At 49.0% G+C, this 17,812-nt stretch overlaps 2 protein-coding genes across 12 annotated transcripts in view; both read left to right on the plus strand.

Annotated features, from left to right (window-relative positions):
* The window catches only part of DHDDS (dehydrodolichyl diphosphate synthase subunit), a 30,527-nt gene extending 19,555 nt beyond the window's left edge, over positions 1-10,972 (plus strand). For 9 of the 11 annotated variants that reach the window (XM_027603640.1, XM_027603679.1, XM_027603653.1 and 6 more), the window contains 2 exons: positions 411-518; positions 7,720-9,989. In XM_027603640.1, the coding sequence (XP_027459441.1) occupies positions 411-518; positions 7,720-7,959 (348 nt within the window). In that variant the 3' untranslated portion in view covers positions 7,960-9,989. The other 2 variants (XR_003521704.2, XM_027603695.2) reach the window with 2 other exon arrangements.
* Positions 10,973-11,082: 110 nt separating this feature from the next.
* HMGN2 (high mobility group nucleosomal binding domain 2) lies at positions 11,083-15,040 on the plus strand. The gene is made up of 6 exons (XM_027603716.2): positions 11,083-11,343; positions 12,344-12,388; positions 12,565-12,594; positions 12,948-12,998; positions 13,633-13,728; positions 14,189-15,040. The coding sequence occupies exons 1-6, from the start codon at positions 11,329-11,331 to the stop codon at positions 14,222-14,224; spliced, it is 273 nt and encodes a 90-aa protein (XP_027459517.1). The 5' UTR covers positions 11,083-11,328; the 3' UTR covers positions 14,225-15,040.
* Positions 15,041-17,812: the final 2,772 nt, after the last annotated feature.

Here is a 17,812-nt window from a genome sequence, read left to right on the forward strand (position 1 = left end):
CTACTCTGCTACTTAAAAATAACAGCCCCAGCTACCATTTGTTCATTGCTGACTTTTATCAGACAACATGTCTCCCAGATGACCTCTAAAGGGCCAAGAGCCAATAACATAATCCAGATGTTATTTCATAGTCCTAAAATTGGCTCTTAGAAAAATCCCGGTGGGAATGTTGATCTAGTCTTGCTATAGTTCTGCCTCACTGCACTCAGGTGCCTCAGATGACCCCTCCCCATGAGCGAGGGACTTCGGGACTGGCGGCGATGGTAGCTCCAGCTCGAGGTGCCCGGGCCCTCTTCATCTCTGGGCCCCTGGGTCATGCTCATCCTGCTCCTTCTTTGGAAGCCTGACCAGGAATATGTTCCAGCAACATGCTACTAAACTATCCTGTCTTCCTTCCCCCGCTTTCCCAGACTTCCCACTCCTGCTTGGTGTTCCAACCCGTTCTGTGGCCAGAATACACATTTTGGAACCTCTGTGAGGCCATCCTGCAGTACCAGATGAACCATAGCATGCTCCAGGTAAGAAAGAGTTCAGGTCTGGTCTGACTGGATGTGATGGAAGAAAAGGTTAGCATCGATTGACCACCTACTACTTAACATGAGGCACTTGCTAATAAGCATGTTAATGATGATAGTAGCTACTACTTGTTTACTATGTGTCAGGGACTGTGAACGTTTTATAGGTACTATATCATTTAATGCTCCCAAGATCCCAATGACCTGGGTATTATCAGCCCCAGTTGTGCAAGTGAATACATTGAAATTCTTTTGTTAAGGACACATAACCAGTAAGAGACAGAACTGGGATTCAAGTTACATGTCTTTAATCTCTTTGCCTCAGAAACACAGGAAAGACTTCTCAGAGAGATTGGCCATTCCCTGACGATATTAAACTAATAAAAGATTGTAGAAATGGAAGTATACAAAAGTCAAGCCTCTTCCAGAAGGGATTAAGAACAAAGTAGCACTGTCTTTCTATTATATAAAATGTGTTCTGCCAACATTTGAAGTTCTTTCAGTTTTGATCACCACATCTTGAAACAGGTTTTAATAGGAGGCAGAGTCACGTGCATCTGATTAGAATTCTTAATAATAATGGTAGTTTGTGTGGTGGTTAGTACGTTAGATGTTTTCAAGTAAGTTTTTTTACTTAACCCTTCCAGCAATCCCACCGGTTTGGTGTCTTCATTTTCCAAATCTGGAAACGGGGACAGAGTCACTGTCTCCAGGCCACAGACTTTTAAACCCAAAGCTGCCGCTGTTTTTTGAGTCTAGAAAGAAAATGGCCAGGAGGAAATAATGATTTAAGTCAGGGCTTCTTAATCTCCTTGGAGAATCTGATAAAAACCATAGACCATCTCCCTAGAAAAATTGCACAGATCATTCTAACATATGGCATTTTGCATAGAATTGTACTCATCACTGAAACACTTAGACTGCTACCAGGGGTTTACATAACCCCTGAAATCTGTCCATGAATCCCACATCCAGAACTCCTGGTATAAGTCAACCAAATCATGAAGCTTTGGTCATGTGCTTGGTCATTAGAATATGAAGAATTAAAAGAGGAAGTTCTGTTCAAGTGAAAGGAAAAACAGCAGAGTCTCAATTATCCACCATCAGTGAGGAATGAATATCAGATTTTTCCACATGACCAAAGCTCCTTTAAGAACCAAAATTTTTTTCTATCCTTTTTTGATGGAAAACTTTCCGAAATGTGTCTTGTACATAATCATTGACACCTAGTATATACCAGGCACTCGCTAATAATGATGATGGCAACTGCCATCTTAAAGCCCTTCATTGGACAGTGATGCCCTTGAAGGGTGGGACTGTTTGCCCTCAGCTAGATGGCCCCCAAATACTTGGCTTTGGGATTTCGTGTGTATTTTTGTGCTTCCTCCATCTCATTTTCTACCACCGTCAATGGCTATTTGACAGCATCCCTCCTCCTCTTCCTATTTACTGTTTTAAATCGGCTATAGGCAAGGAAACCAGTCAGTCAAGCTTGTTAGAAATAGGTCTATAAAGTGAGAGTAAACTGGCTTTGAGCCCAGAGGATGGTCCATGAGCTTTTGTGTATGGGTATACTCTCATCTCTGACTTTGCTACTCAGAAGCCTTTTATAGTAATTTCAGAGGACTTAACTTCCATTCATTGCATGAACATTTATTGAGTACCAAGTATGAGTCAGGGACTACACTAAGCATAAGATTCCTACCTTCGTGGAGCTTATAGTCTTACTTGAGATAGATAATAAACAAGTAAACAAATATATAAGATAATTTCAGACTGTAATAAGGCAGTGAAGAAAATAGAGTGATATACTAGAAAGTAATGAAGAAAGCAAGAGGTACTGCATAGAGAGTCAAGGAAGGCCTTTCTGAGGAGGTGGTTTTTAAGCCATGATATAAAAGAGGAGAAGCAGCCAGATGTATGAAAATCTGGGGGTAAACAATCACTCTCTACAACAGGAGCAGTAATGTAAGGACACCGAGATCATCAAGTCCGGGTCTTGGAAGAACAAATGAAGAGGCCATCGTGCAGGAGGGAGAAGGGTGTGAGATGAGGCTGGGTGGGAGTCAGGCCTCTGGTTATATAGGACCTTATGGGCCATGGTGACACGGCTGAAGAATTTTGGTCAGAGGAATGACAGGATCTGATTTACATTTTGCAACAATCACCCAGGATTTTCAGGGAAGCGGGAGTCAGGGAACAAACTCCTATAGTAGTCCAGGTGAAAGGATGTGCCTCAGGGTCAGGTGGTGGCTGTAGGGAGGGGGAGGGTTGAGTGGACCGAGATGGGGAAAAACAAGTTAAAAACAGAAACAAATGAAAGTAACTCTAAATTAATAATATAACCCCTAGAGAAAAGAATTTAGGTTATCTCAACATAGTTCTCTGACTATACATCTTTAGTGAGATATATTCTAAGGATAATACAAACTGAAAGGAAACTTAACCATTGTTCAAGAGGTTTTTGTTAGTGGTAATGTTGATGATATAATTTTGAAGTTCATGAATCTCAGAGGATAAAACAAAGTGAGTACAAATATTAATGTTACTAGTAATCCAGACGTGTAGGTTTTGGCCTGGGTGGTTGGGAGGATGGTTCTGCTATTTCCTGGGGTGAGGTGGGACATGTTTGAGGACAAGTATTAAGAGTCCCAATTTGTACTTGGGAATCCTAATTGCAAACATTTATCGAGTTCTTACCACATGTCAGGCATCCTTTACATGGATCTCTCTAGTGCTAGAAGGTCGATACCATGGTTATTGCCACCATTTTTAAAGTAAGGAAACCAAAGTTATAACAGAGATGTCCTGAACCCTTTTTTTTTCAGGGGGCCTCTTGGGGATCCTGGCCAGGCTTTATCTACTCAGGAGTCCTCAAAGCTCTGTTTCTAGAAATCTCAGCACCTCAGCAGAAGCACTTAGGGTAGATTCCAGACTAACAACATCCTCGCCAGTCTGGCCTCAGACCAGAGAGCTGGTCTTTCCAGTGTCTCCCTTTTATGTACCCTGTCTCATGACCAGACTAGACTCTTCATGGTTCCTTGTTCAGTTTCCCACCCTTCAGTTTCCAACCTCCATGTCTGTGTTCCCATCCCATTTCCCAAATTCCCATTGTTAAAATGTGAGCTGCTCTATCTCTAACCCCAGCACAGTGTGTCTCTGTTCCTACAGGAAGCCAGGGCGGAAGGCAGGGAGGTAGCTTCTGGACCTAGAGTAGCTCACTGGGATGAGCGTCCCTGGTGCAAGCTAAGGGAAGCAGGGATTCAGCTACAGGTTGTTTGGGGCTAGACCTTGGTATCTGAAGGGACCTTGGCAGTGTTCAGGTGATCACCCATCAGCTGTAGAAAACAGGGGCTGCTGGTAAAGCATGCAGTAAGACAGAGAGAACATCAGCAGGGGAGGGGTGGGTAGCAATGCAGAGCCACTGAGCCTCAGTTACAAGCTGCAGGAATGGAAAGTCCATGAGGGGTCACTGACGGAGATGACTAGTAAGTGTTTGGTCTATCTCTTCGGTAAGAATGGTATCACAGAGGATACGTGTTCCCACTAAACTTCCTTTGATGCATTTGTCAGAGATGAAACGTGAGGCAAAACTACTTTATTTCTTCAGGTAGTCGCTGTCTTCTCCTTAGGAAAAGTTAAAAGCTTGAACTGTTGTCTCAGACATCCCTGGCTTTGAACCATGGCGTTGCCTGCTAATCCTGCTCATTCTGGAACTGCCTGGCAATGACTTAACCCTGCAGAGTATCATTTTCCTCATCTGTAAAATGAGAGGAGTGGTGTCAATAAGAATGCCTGCCTGGGGCGCCTAGGTGGCTCTGTGAGTTCAGGGTCCAACTCTTGATTTCGGCCCAGGTCTTAATTTCAGGGTTGTGAGTTCAAGCCCCACATTGGGCTCTGCACTGGGCATGGCGCCTACTTAAAAAAAAAAAAAAAAAAAAAAAGTCCTGCCTCACAGGTTTGTGATAGGGTGCAGTGAGCTAATACGGCGAAAGTGCTGAGAGCAGTGCTGGGGCAGAATTCATCTTCAGAGAATAGTGGCCAGTATCCTTTCCCGTGTGTGGCTCTGAGCTCTTCATCAGAGTTCTCCTGTCTCCAGAAAAGCCATAGGCTCAGAGCACCCTTCTCATCCCGTGCCAGTACAGTTCCCTAGGCAGGAGACGCTGGGGGCACTTCAGTATGTGTGGTGTTTCTGGCAGGGGTAGCTGTCTCAGGCAGCCATCAGAAAGGCATCCCCCATGCTACTCACCTGGGCACGTTGACTGCGGCAAATGGGGACTTATGGGAGGACTTGTCATTGGCTAATAAATGTTTTGTAACCAAATGCCTACAGCCTCTCTCCAGGCCCAGACAGTGTAGCGGAAGACTTGAGGATTTATGTACTGGAGGGGCTATTACATCTTGCTCCCTAATTCTACTGAGAGAACAAGAGTGGACAGGCTTAATGCTCAGGAGAGGTTTAGATGAATAGGGCAGAGCTCCATTTCTCAAAGCGAGCTCCATGGAGCCCTTGCACCAAGACGGCATGAGGTCTGTACAAAAAGTCTCTAAGGAAATTATTGCTACCCACACCTGACTGGTCATTAAAAGGGAAAGTAGACAGTATGGTCAGGGAGAGAGAAATTGATTGTTAGGACTTCTTGAGCCTGGATTTTCTGAGGCTGAATACCTGAGAAGACTTAGAACACATCTGAAATGTGGAGGTAGATCGAGACCACGTGGAGGCTGGATAGACAGGCATTTATATGCACTGGTTCCTCACGCCACCCCTACAAAGTGCAGCTTATCCAGAGACACATTTCCCATGGGTCTCTCAAGAAGCTACCTTAGTGGAGAAACCAGTGGAACTTCAGCCTGCTGTGACCTAGGCCCTCCCTACCTCAGCCTCAGTGTCCTTATCTGTACAATGGGGAGGCTGGGCAGATGGTCTTTAGGAACTCCCCTGGCTCTGTCATCCTAACAGTGAATCTGATTCCTGGCAATTAGGGGCCAGGCCCTCCCTTGACTGCAGCCTCCCTGCCCGGCGCTCAGTCTGGGGATGCCATCAGAAGAAGCCTGAGCCGCACAGAGTGACTTTAAGCAGCTCTATGTTTCCTCCCTCTGTGGTCGAGTATTCCGCTCCTTTCTGTCCTGCCAGTATTTAGCTACTTGGCTTTGTCCACAAGCAGTGGTAAGAGAAGACTAGCTGACCGTGAATAGCCAGCCACCAAGTTGACCATTCATTTTCTCATTTTTCCTCAAGCCACCCATTGTGCAGAGGATTCACTCTGGCCTGGTCAAGCTCTTCAATCAATTCCATGTGTCTTTGCCATTATTCCCACTGCCTGATACTCTCCTCCCCCCATACACCCCACCTTTATCCAAATCCTCCCCGTTGGTTAAATCCCAGCTCAAATTCTGCCTGTCCATGCGGTATCACTGTTCCTTGATCATCATCAGCGACAATGTCTCTCTTCTCTGAGCTACGTGACTTTTTCTCTTGCCTCTCTGATGACCCTTAGGACATTCTGCCTTGTATTATGGGACTTTGTGTATAGATCTGTGTCCTAATCGGCCCATAAGCACGTGGATTGCTGAGACCATATCCTCCATATCCTGTACATCATACCCTAGTAAGGTCCTGTACACAAAGCATTCCTCCTGCCCAAGGCCAGGAAGAAGCCCTTCCAGCAAGATGGAAGGCCTTCACAGTGACTTCTCAAACTCTTCTAGGCTTCATAGCTCCATGTGTGAGCTCATCACCCTAGCAGAAGAGTGGCCTTGAATGCCTGGGTTCATATAGGAGCCTAGGGAGGGATTTTCCAGAATTTCCATTTGTCATCTCTATTCATACAGTAAACCTTGATTGCTGAGAGACCCTAGCAAATCATTTCCCTACTCTGAATTTCATGTCTGTCTCCAAAAGATAAAAAGTAGCTGCACTGAGAGGGTCAAGTGCTTGTGCACGTGTAAGATACTCTTTAAAGGCAGAGCAATCCACATGTGCAGGCTGTGTAGGACACAGGTACACAAATACTGTGCTACAAGGTAGAATGTGGTAAGGGTCGTCAGGGTATAGAACGCCAACTTAGCGGCAAAGTGTAGTTTCTTACACGTGGAATAGGTCTGGCAGGAGGAGCTCTGGAGCCACGGCTCCATGCCCAGTCAGGATGGCCTTGGTCCGGCTCCAGGGGGATTTTCCCCTCGCCAGGAGCTTCCTCCCTGCCCTCCTAGGGCCACCTGGTCAGTCAGTTGAGTATTTCACATGTACAGGGTGCCCAAAGTGCCAGAGAGGAAACACCACACGGTCTCTGCCTTCTGGGAGTTTATGGTTTGTCTGGAGATACACAAGTGAATGAGAAGTGCTGCCAGGGAGCATGATCCCTTCCCTGGTCAGAGCTGGTTCCAGGAGCCCTGAGCACTCGGGCAAGCCTTCACGTGCTTTATTTTCTAACAGAAGAAGTGGCCTATGGACACTAACACCTATTCTATTCGGTAGAATGCAGTAAGTGGCTTAAGAGAGCCGAACCTGTTTCTCACCACGTTTCTAGGAGGATCATTTGCTGGAAGAGTCAGGCCGGTCTCCCCACGGGAGGCAAGTCTGGAGCCAAACTCGGAAAAATAGTTGAGGGGGTTGGGAAGATGGCACCCTTAGAATGACCCGGGAAGCCAAAGGAAGTGACCCATTGGCCGTGCCCCAGGCAGGAATAGGACCTTCCTTGCAGCAGAGAATAGACAATAACTTGTGAAATTGCTGTTTCTGTGTGAGAACCTGCAAATATGCAAGAGAGGGTTTTGCATATATTATCTCTAATCCTTAAAACCACTCTTCAAGGTAGACACAACCCCCACTTTACAGATGAAGAAATGAGGTTAGGAGAGGATTTGCCCAAAGCCACAAAGCTAGTTGGTGGGAGAACCAGAAGTCAGACCCACGTTCGCCTGGTTCCCTTCTAAGTGTGAGCCTGAGAAGAATTTCAAGAGAGACAGAGGCTCCCACCCAAAACAAACCAAGATGGACCCCAGAACTGCCGCTGCTGGACCTCTGCCTCATCCCCCCCCCCCCCCCTCGCACAGCCACTCCCAAGCTCTTCCTGATCTGGTACAAACTCCCCATTGTTCCACTTAACTTGGCCCGCCTGGTGCCCCACCCCCTACCTCCTCCATCCCAGTTCCACTCACACCTAAAAATGATCTCCCCACCCTGACCCCCACTTTTCTCTAGCAGAAGGCCCGAGACTTGTATGCAGAGGAGCGGAAGAGGCAGCAGCTGGAGAGGGACCAGGCTGCAGTGACAGAGCAGCTGCTGCAAGAGGGGCTCCAGGCCAGTGGGGACGCCCAGCTCCGACGGACGCGCTTGCACAAACTCTCAGCCAGACGGGAAGAGCGGGTCCAAGGCTTCCTGCAGGCCTTGGAACTCAAGCGGGCTGACTGGCTGGCACGTCTGGGCACTGCATCAGCCTGAATGAGGCTGGCCTCCTGCCACTTTGCCCTGCCCTCTGCCTCCAGGGCCCCACTCCCCTCTCTTTTCTTGGTGAAAGGCGCCTCCCTCCTAATGATGAATTGTGTTTCCTTTGCTTGGCAGGGGAGCCCCAGAGGCCAGGTCTGCTGGCCATAGATAGACCTGTTGGACTGCCTGGGACAGTGGCCCCTGGGGAGGGTTGAGGTGATAGTCTCCCCACAAGTACACTAAAGCCAGCTCTGGTCACCCATAGGTTTGGAGAGCAGGGAGCCCCAGGTCTTTGCTGCCTGTTCCTTCTGCCTCTGCCCCATCGACATGTGCTCCTAGATGCACTTTATTTTTTTTACCAGCACATCCTTCAACACACAGAATTTCAGGGCAGAGGTCTCCCCAAAACCCTAGCCCTTTACCCTTCCATCTTAACCTTCTACCCGACTTTCACAAAAGATTTGGCTCCACCTTGGATCTGCTGGTAAATAGCTAATAGGCAGCCAGCGTTATTTGGGCAAGGAAGAGGAGGGAGAGACAGAAAATTTGCCCATCTGCTGCTCCTCCCCCTGGGCTCTCCACCTGGGATTTGCTATTGAATCTCTACCCCCTCCCACCACACAGTACTGATTGCTCACTGAAAGGCTCAGCGCCCCCAATGGCGCGCGGAAGCCAGGCGGGTGATTACAATCCAATTACCTATTGTCGACTCAGCCCACACAAGCTTTTCTCCTCCTCTTGCAGGGCATGGGGCCAGGCTCCACGCCCCTGTGAGACCAGCCCCCTCCATGACTACAGGGTAACAGAAGGGCCTGTAGGCCCTGGTGAATCTAATCCACCACAGGCCTTCCCTGGAACATGTCACAGGACCCAGAGCACAGAAACAAGCGCTTCTCCCAACTGACTGCTGTCCTCACCATCTCAGACTCTGCTTCCTACCGCCTCAGTCTTCGAGACTTCTCTGTTCTTGACCTGGCCCCCTAAGTAGCCCCTGAGACTGATTTATTCTCAGCGTGGCGGAGTCTCCGCTTCTTAGGGCCAACACTGCCCAGCAGGGAGAAGAGGACCAAGTCAAGGGCCGTGTCCTTTCCCTTACCTCTCCCTGCCAGGCCTTGCTGCAGAGCTGCTGAGAGGATTAGTGCCTTTGAAGGGCTGTCTGCCTGAGCAGCTCTGCTTCAGGTGCCCGGAGCAGCAAGCACCAGCCTTTAACACCAGCCAAACACCACTATGTTTAGTCTTCCCATTTTACTTTCTGCGAACTGTTTCCCCAGCACCTCCCTCTAGGGGAGAGGCGGGGTCTTGCAAGCAGTGCTCCCAGCAAAGTCTTTAAACCCCTAACTTCCCCGTATTCCAGTCTCCTCTTCCCCTTCCTGTGCCAGGATACCTGGCACAAGAGACCCATTGGCCATCATCCCTTCTCCCAGAATCAGGCAGAAATGCCAGACACTGCGATTGAGAAGCCAATCAATGCACCCTTTGGCAAGCCCCCCACACACACCTGGCATTCCCCACAACCAATCCCTGGCACAGGGTTCCCAGAGAGCAGGTGCTGTACATTTTCCAGCTTTATAATGGGGCTGTTGACAGCTTTAATTAGGGAGGCATGAATTATGCGGCTATAATGCAGAGCCCTACAATTAAGGCGGGAATGAGGGGCTGGAGGCAACAAACGGAATCTGCCCAGTGAGCCTGGCTATTGAGTCCTGTCTCCGTTCTGTGTCTGACTTTCCCTAATATGACTGAGGTACAGCAGAGATGATTAATGGAGCTGGTGTCTCTCTTTGGCGTATTCTGGAGAAGGTACACAGAGTGGGATGTGTAGGGGCTGAGGGACCACTACTGCCAAGGTGCAGGAGCTGCAAATAGTTGATAGGGACTCACTGTGATTGCTTTCTGCCCGCAGGATTTGTACAAACCAGCTCAACCCTTGCCTCAAGAAAGGTGGGACCTATTTAAATGTCCCCTTAGCTGTGAGCCAGTCCCCCACTTGAGGATATTGTGTTCTTGTGTTTTCCTGGGTTTCAAATAGAATTTTAAAAATTCTTTCTTAGATGTAAAACTTGTCTACAAACAGTACAACAGAAGAACACCTGGTTTTGCGGCTGCAGTTGTCTGCCCTTTCTCAGGTGCGCTTGGCTACCTCCAGGATCCCCAGCTTTGGGAGCGTGCGGGGTGGGGGAGGCAGTGGAAAAGCCCTTTTGCCATCCCAACACCTGTTCCTCTACTTGTTTCCTGATCCCCGGTCGCTTTCCTCCACCCTCCTTGTCCTCCCGCAAGTGAGAGGAAGCCAGCCTGCCAGTGTGGAAGGAGGGATTTCGCCAGCTGCGTTTGCAGCGCCCGGGCTTGGTGGCCGCGTCGGGTGGGGGCAGCTGAGCTTGATGTCTCCAGAGCGGGTGGAGCGTAGGGGGAGGGGAGTGCTAGTAGGCCTAGGCGGCTGCTCTCCATCATTCTGTGGCGGGGTTCCGAGGTTCGGGAATACAGGGACCTAAGGGAGCCACTCGACAGGCTTTGGGGTGGGGGGCTTCGTTGGCATTTGGGGAGGCGGCTGAGAAGCGGGTGCTGAAAGGACAGCTCCTACCTGCCCCACTGCACCCGAAAGGGACCTCTGCGTGTAAAGTCTCCCCCCTCGAACCCCCACCCCACCTCGAGCAGACTGCCTTCCAGGTGAGGAGCACGAGAGGATTCCTCGGAGTGGCAGCTTGGAAGGATGCACGTCCGGCTGCGCCAAGCTGGCTTCCCCGCTCTTTCCCCACTTCAGCGTCTGCCTTGGCCCTGGGAATTGCAGCCTGTGCCTCCACGCCGCGCGCTTCCTCCCGCCTCTGGCGGAGAAGGGCGGTGCGGCCAGGCCTCGAAAACCCTTCTTCTGGGGCCCCCAGCGGGAACAGGAAGGAAAGCGGCCGAGATGCGCCCTAAGTGTCGCATGGCTTGGAGAAGTGGGTAGCTGGGTTGCATAAGGTAGAAGGAACTTGGTAGTTTGCAAAAGCCAGCTCTTGGCGGGAGCCGAAACGCAGAGCCCGCCGACTCGCACACACACCCCCTCCCCTCGTTTATTGCCATCGACGCGCGCCTCCCCCCACTGCGCCCCCACCCCCTAGGCGCGCCGCCGTCTCGCGCGCCCTCCCCCCGTACCCCCCTCCTCACTCCCTCCAGAGGAGGTGAGTTTAAACCCCGCCCACGTGACCCCAGCTGGGCCAATGAGCGGCGGCGGGAGGTGAAATCCGGTTCTAACCGGTCCGGGGCTCCCAGCGCTATAAAAACTTTATAAACCCCCCGGAGCCCGAGCAGTGTGAAGAAGAAGAGGCGAGAACGACCCCCGGACCGGCCAAATCCCGCGCGCCGCTGCATCCCCGCGTCCAGCGCTTACGTCCCGCCGCCGTCGCCACCATGCCCAAGAGAAAGGTACGTGGCGCGAGGGCCCCAGGCGCTGGGCCGCCACTGCCGCCGCCACTACCGCTGCTGCTGCCGCCGCCGCCGCTTCCCCGGCTTCGGGGCGCGAGCATCGGCGCCGGGCTGGAGCAGGCTCAGACGCCCTGCACAGGGGCTCGAGGCGGTGTCAGGCTGCCCCGGGCTAACCCTGCGCGGCTCGGCTGCCCGCGGGCGCCAGAGGCCATATTGGAGGAGCGGCGGCCGCGGCGGGAGGAGCCATGTTGGCGGCTGTTTATCCCGCTCCTCTCGGGTTCGACGTGCCCGCCCCGCGCCCCCTCCCCCATCGCCAAGCCCCCTCCCCTCCCCGCAGGCGGGCAATTCAAACCCGAAAGGGCGGGAAGGCGGCGCTCGGGCTTGGCGGGCGGGGGAGCGCGCTGCCGCCAAAAAACCGCCGCCGTGAGGGGGCGGGGCCCGTGTCCCTTGGGGCGGGGCTTCGCTGTGTGGCCCCGCCTCCGCCCACGGCCCCGGCGCACGGGACTCGCGCCGGTGCGCGCTGCTGCCGCCCACGAGTTCCCCCGGCTGCGCGCGCCTCCAGTCTCCCGCCCTCGACGGCTGCCATGGAAACGGCGCCCGGGCCCCGCCTCCGGAGGGGTTTGTTTGCACCATCTGCAGCTGTTGCTTCTGCCTGGCGCCGCGGCGCGGGCTGCGCTCCTCCGCGCTCCTCGCTCCAGTTTAGCGCGCGCTGCCCCGGGCGGCTTGGCGGAGGCTCCCAGCCGGCTGGGGCTCAGACGCCCACCTTTGCTGCGCGCTTTGGGCCATTTCGGGCGTGATGGTTGTATAGAGGAGCAGTCAGATCTTTGAGCACTTCGGGCGTTATAGGAGCTGGGGATGCTAAAACCGGAAGATTCGTATGGAAAAGTTGTGTGCAAGGCTTCCCCCTTCGGTTTTCTTGCTTAGGACTGTTACGCTTAGTGAGTCCTTAAGAATTGCTTTAGAAGCTACAACTTTCTTAGGCTTTGTTTGTGTTTTATAGGCTGAAGGGGATGCTAAAGGAGATAAAGCCAAGGTGAAGGATGAGGTGAGTCTTAAAAAGCTTTGGGACTCCTTTGCTGGCAATTAACCACACCTCTAGTCCCGAATTTCCCTAAGCTTTCTGCACTTCCGGTAGTCTAGATCAAACTGATGAGAAAATTTTTTATCTTTTGATTTTTCTTAACTGTCCTATTTCTAATCTTTTTTTTCTTCTTTTAATAGCCACAGAGAAGATCTGCAAGGTTATCTGCTGTAAGTGTCTGTTATTAAATTATGTTTATCCCTGAAACTAAAAAGCATGAAAAATTTCCTTTGTTTCCCGTGGGTTATGATTTGTAGCTGCTTTTGAATGATCTACTCTCTTATGGGCTCTCCTGTTTGATATTTGCTGGTTCTGAAATTCTGGTGGCTGTAGCCAACGTGGGACACCTTGGTGTGTTACTTTAAATGGGTTCCTGAAGATAGGAAACTCCAGCGGAAAGCCAACCCCAGAAGCTTTATGAAATAGAAGAAACTTTCGTGCCAGTGGTCCTGTGGTTTGGCGGTGGGTTGTTTTCTTTGGTCCATCATACTAATGTTCTCTTCCTCTCTCCCTGAAATAAAAGAAACCTGCTCCTCCAAAGCCAGAGCCCAAGCCTAAAAAGGCCCCTGCAAAGGTGAGTGGAACTGAGAGACCAGGCTGCTTCTAGGAGTTGCATAAGGCTGTGCCGTTTTCCACGTTGCTGACAGTTCTGTATAACGGCTTCATCCATTGACACAGACTTGATATGAGAAAGTTATCTGGACTGGGCCTTAAAACTATGTTGGAATTGGTCATTTTCACAGTATGAGGCCTGTCCTTCAGCATCTTAATTCAGCACAGTGACGACTCCATTTATAGATTAGAATACCTATTGTTTTGATAGCTTGCCTTATTTATCCCTGACATTTGTAGTATTGGTTTTCTAACCAAGAACTCTCTCATCAGGATAATAATGGAACAACAAGGTCCGGGGTGGGGGGGGAGGGTGGTCATCAGTTTACAGAAGATTGTACATTTAAAACCCAGGTATTCAAGGTGCTGTTTTCTTCTATTATTTACACTCAAATAAAAACTTGTATGCTAAAGACCACAGCAAATGATAATTTGGTCTTGTTTTGATCCGTTTTTATCGATGGGGGAGGGTTTATAGTTTGTGTATGTGTTATCTTTGATAAACAATCCTGTGTCATACAGAATTTTGCAGACCATACCCTGCTAATGCGAAATTAGAAGAAACTACTCTATTTTTTCTCCCTTCCCCTTTTTAGAAGGGAGAGAAGGTACCCAAAGGGAAAAAGGGGAAAGCTGATGCTGGCAAGGATGGGAATAACCCTGCAGAAAACGGAGATGCCAAAACAGACCAGGTACAACTGCTATTTCACTTTTTGTGAAGTTGGCTCTGAGCCAGTTACCAATCCCAAAAGCTTTTATTACCTTTCTCCTGCGTCTGTATTGCCCAAGTCTGCTTTTCAGTCCGGAGTTTGCTTATGGTTTTTCCGTTAGCTTAAATTCTGGGTTCTTAAAGTCTCTGCCATCCAATAACGGGCACTGTAGTGTGAACTCCGTGTCCCAAGCTCATGCTACACCATAGAGTTTTCAAGCTGAGGATAAACTTCCCTTCTAATGCTAATGTGCCCCCTTCCCTGATTGTACAGTGAGGTCCAGAGGGAAAGTTACCAAGTTATTCTCAAAACAAGGACTGCATCTTGAAGGATCTAAAATCTGAACCTGAGTGTGGGAGCAAAGTAGTGCTAGGGATGGGATGTGAATGAAAATAGCGTCAAATCTGTAGGTGGTAACATCGTATTAATCTTTTTCTTCTAGGCACAGAAAGCTGAAGGTGCTGGAGATGCCAAGTGAAGTGTGTGCATTTTTGATAACTGTGTACTTCTGGTGACTGTACAGTTTGAAATACTATTTTTTATCAAGTTTTATAAAAATGCAGAATTTTGTTTTACTTTTTTTTTAAGCTATGTTGTTAGCACACAGAACACTTCATTGTTTTGGGGGAAGGGCATATGTCACTAATAGAATATCTCCAAAGCTAGATTGATAAAAGGGGAAAAACACCTTTCCCTTCTAGTTTTGAGAAACTTCCTCTTGGCTCCCAGGAGGAGGGATTCCTTGATGTTGACACACATGAGCCGCCTTGGCACAAACCCCTCGGTGGTGTGGAAAAACTAAAACTCATTTTTTTATGTCTTCTTCTCCCTGTCTGCCTTCAACATAGACTTGACTCCCTTAAACCCAGAGACCTGTTGGAACCTGACCCCCAAGACATGGTTCCCAGTATGTCAGGCAATCTGGACTTTACAGTGTCACCACTGAGATGGCATCCCTCAAAAAAGTTCCTTTTTTAGCTCGTGGATCTTCAGATTGATAATTCTGCCATTTTCATTTCATTTCCTGAAAGTCAGGGTCGGCTTGTGAAAAGTTGTTAAACAACATGCTAAATGTGAACTGTCAACCCTCACTCTAAACTTTCCCTGTTCAGAGCATCTACATGAAGACTTCATTGGGTTTTATAGTGGCTTTCTGATTTTGGTAGTCCATTGAAGAAGGGAGTTTGAAAGTTGTTGTATACTGTTAACGATTGTCTGCCCATGTCCTGCCTGAAATACCATGATTGTTTATGAAAAGTATCTTTAATAAAGCTGGATACAGTTTGGCTTGGAATGCTGCCTCTAATCTTTTCCCAGGAATGGGGGAGCCTGGTTTCTCCAGGTCTCTTGGGACAGGATGCATTCTGGTGTGAGGTGTAGAGGTTTCAGGTACAGCCGTTCTGGTCTCGAGTCCGTCTGTAGAACACGGTGCAGTTAGGAAAGATCCCTGGAGTGGACTGGTGAGAGGCCAGGAGCAGAGGAGTGATTTCTGTACTTGGTTACGCAGCATTACCTGAAGTGTATTTTTAAAGGCAGAGTTTGGGTAGGTCTGAGGTTTTGGCCTGGTAGCGGACAGCAGAAGAGCCTTTCCACTTCATTCACACTTAAAGTCTCTATAAAACTAGAAAATTAGTAGGTCCAACTATAGTCCTTGTGTCAGGAAAAAATGCTTTTGTGTCTGTATACATTTGACCAGAGATGTGTTAGACTGATGGGCACTCTCTTAAGCAGGCCTGCAAGTCTTCTGTGAATTGATTAAATTCTTGTCCTTGCTGGTGAACTGCTCTAGCTCCAAAACCAGAGCTGTTAATGGGGACTTTCTGATTGCTTCAGTTTAGAGGCCCTGCAGTGAAGCACCTTTCCTCTAGAGGAAGGAATAAGAAGTTAGCTCTTAGGAAAGAGAACTTGTAATAAATTGATGCTTGCAATTTGAATGTGCTTTCACAGGTCATCTCTATCGTTTGGGAGAAATAAAGGGGCAACACAAGTGTTAACACCCTTTTTATGTGAGGAAATGAGCTCAGGTGAAGAAACTTGTTCGGGCTTCTGTATACATACAGTGAGTAGCAAAAACTCAGGGCTCAAACTCCCAGTTTTATTCAAAAATAACTTCTGACTTCTGTTTGGGGGCACCTTTTGGATAATTTGTCCACTTAGGCAATTTGTAGCCACTTGCTTTCTTTTTGCTGAAATCGTTCTAGGTGGTACACTCTTAATTTTTAGTCAGAGGGCAGTGTCCTCTTCAGAATGGGGGATGGTACAGCTGTGAGGGAGACGGCAGCTTGGTATTTGAGCAGAAATTGCAGAATTTGAGAAAGGCACAGCTGGGGTTCCTTTAATCAGTGTTTGTAGGACTTCAGATTCAGTTAAATGTGTTGAGCTATGGACCATGCTAGGAGCTCAGCCAAAGGCTCTTAATTTTTGTGTCAAAAATTAGGTGTTTTGCCCCCATTTTACAGTTAAAACATGAAGTGACCGGCTGAAGTTAAACCCAGTAGTAACTCTTCTCTTCCTGTTACTTAGGAATTAGGATGAGTAGGGTGAGCTTGAACTTTGTTTTTCCTTCATGGGAAATATTTGCTGATGGGACTAGCCATGGACCATGAGAGTACCTGGGCTTACAGACCAAGAAACCAATCTTGAAAACAGGGTAAGACTATTTAAGCCAGCCACAATCATGCTCCGTGCCAGCTCTGACCCGAACGAAGTCAATGATAAAATGGATTTCCTTCCCCTGGCCCTGTCCCCAAGCCCGTTTTATCCCATCTCTGGGGAGCAGTCACCATAACCTGTATTAGAATGGATGCTCTGGGCTCTTAAGTAAAATAAAATGGCATAAACAGGAGGAAGGTCAGTTTCCCTAAGAGAAGTCCTGAGGTAAGGTGGTTCTAAGTACCCAGCTGTTTCTTTCCAACTTTTCTGCCGTGTTGTCCTCGGCATGTTGTCCAACCACCCCACCTCCCAAGTCAGCTGCTCCAGGCCTCAACTCGGACATTGGTGTCCAGAGGCAGAAGACCTGTTTCTCCTGAAGATAATTTCCAAGAAGCCTCTCAGCAACCCGAGTTTGGGCAGAACTGGCCTGCCTGCCTGCTCCTATAAACCAATCGTGGTGAAAGGGAAGAAACCACGGATTCTGTTTAGGATTCACCAGAGTTGCTGGAATTAAATGGGGGCTGGGCGGGGTGGGAGGTGGGTGGGAGATGACAGAAGAGGACAGGTGCCATGAGTGGCCAGCCGCCACCCAGCTCGGGGCCCATGGTGTCTCCAGGCCTCTCTGGGCCTGGCTTCACTGCAGCATTTGCTGAGCAAGAGCCCAAAGTTGAACTAGAATTTGCATTAAGAATTCACCATTTTAAAGCACGCAATTCAGTGGTTTTTAGAATATTCACAAGGTTGTGGAACAACACTATACAACTGCAGAATGTTCCATCACAAAAAAGAAACTCCATACTTAGCAATCAGTCCCCGTTCCCTCTTCTGGCCTAGGCAACTGCGAATCTACTTTCTGTTTCTCTAGATCAGCCTATTTGGACATTTCTTCTAAATGGAATCCCTGGACATGAAGTCTTGTGACTGGCTTCGTAGCATGAGGTGGTTGAGTTCCATCTGTGTTCTAGCACGTACTTGATTCCCTTGGTCAAATAGTCCTTTTACAGATAACCTCTTCCACTTTTTGAAAGTTCACATTATGCCACTTTGCTTTTACAAAAGACCTAAAAGAAAAAAAGGCATTGCGCGTTTCTTAAGCCTTTCTCCAGGCAACACTCAGCCTGAGCCTCAAGAGTGGCCCAAACCAAACCATCATTAAACACCTTTGAACTGTGTGAGCATCTGCTTTATCTCAATTTATTTTGTGCATCCGTCAGCAAGCGTGTCCTAAGGTCTCCGACAAGCCTAAGAGGTTGTTTTTGGGGGTCCGGGAAAGCTCACAAACCTCTCCATCTAGATGAATGGGGATTGCTTCAGTCTGTGCCCCCTGGCTTAGGAAGGAGTTCATGGGAAAGCTCTACTTCTGGATAGTGGGGAAAACCTGTGCCAGAGTTTGTTTATTCATTGATCAGCTGAT

Source organism: Zalophus californianus, chromosome 4 (assembly GCF_009762305.2).
Source record: "Zalophus californianus isolate mZalCal1 chromosome 4, mZalCal1.pri.v2, whole genome shotgun sequence".
Classification (NCBI taxonomy): domain Eukaryota; kingdom Metazoa; phylum Chordata; class Mammalia; order Carnivora; family Otariidae; genus Zalophus; species Zalophus californianus.

What these genes read in the sequence shown, in the direction of transcription:
- HMGN2 (XM_027603716.2), top strand. An exon ending in GATCTGCAAGGTTATCTGCT is followed by an intron (nt 12,595 to 12,947) that starts GTAAGTGTCTGT and finishes CTGAAATAAAAG; the next exon opens with AAACCTGCTCCTCCAAAGCC. An exon ending in CTAAAAAGGCCCCTGCAAAG is followed by an intron (nt 12,999 to 13,632) that starts GTGAGTGGAACT and finishes TCCCCTTTTTAG; the next exon opens with AAGGGAGAGAAGGTACCCAA.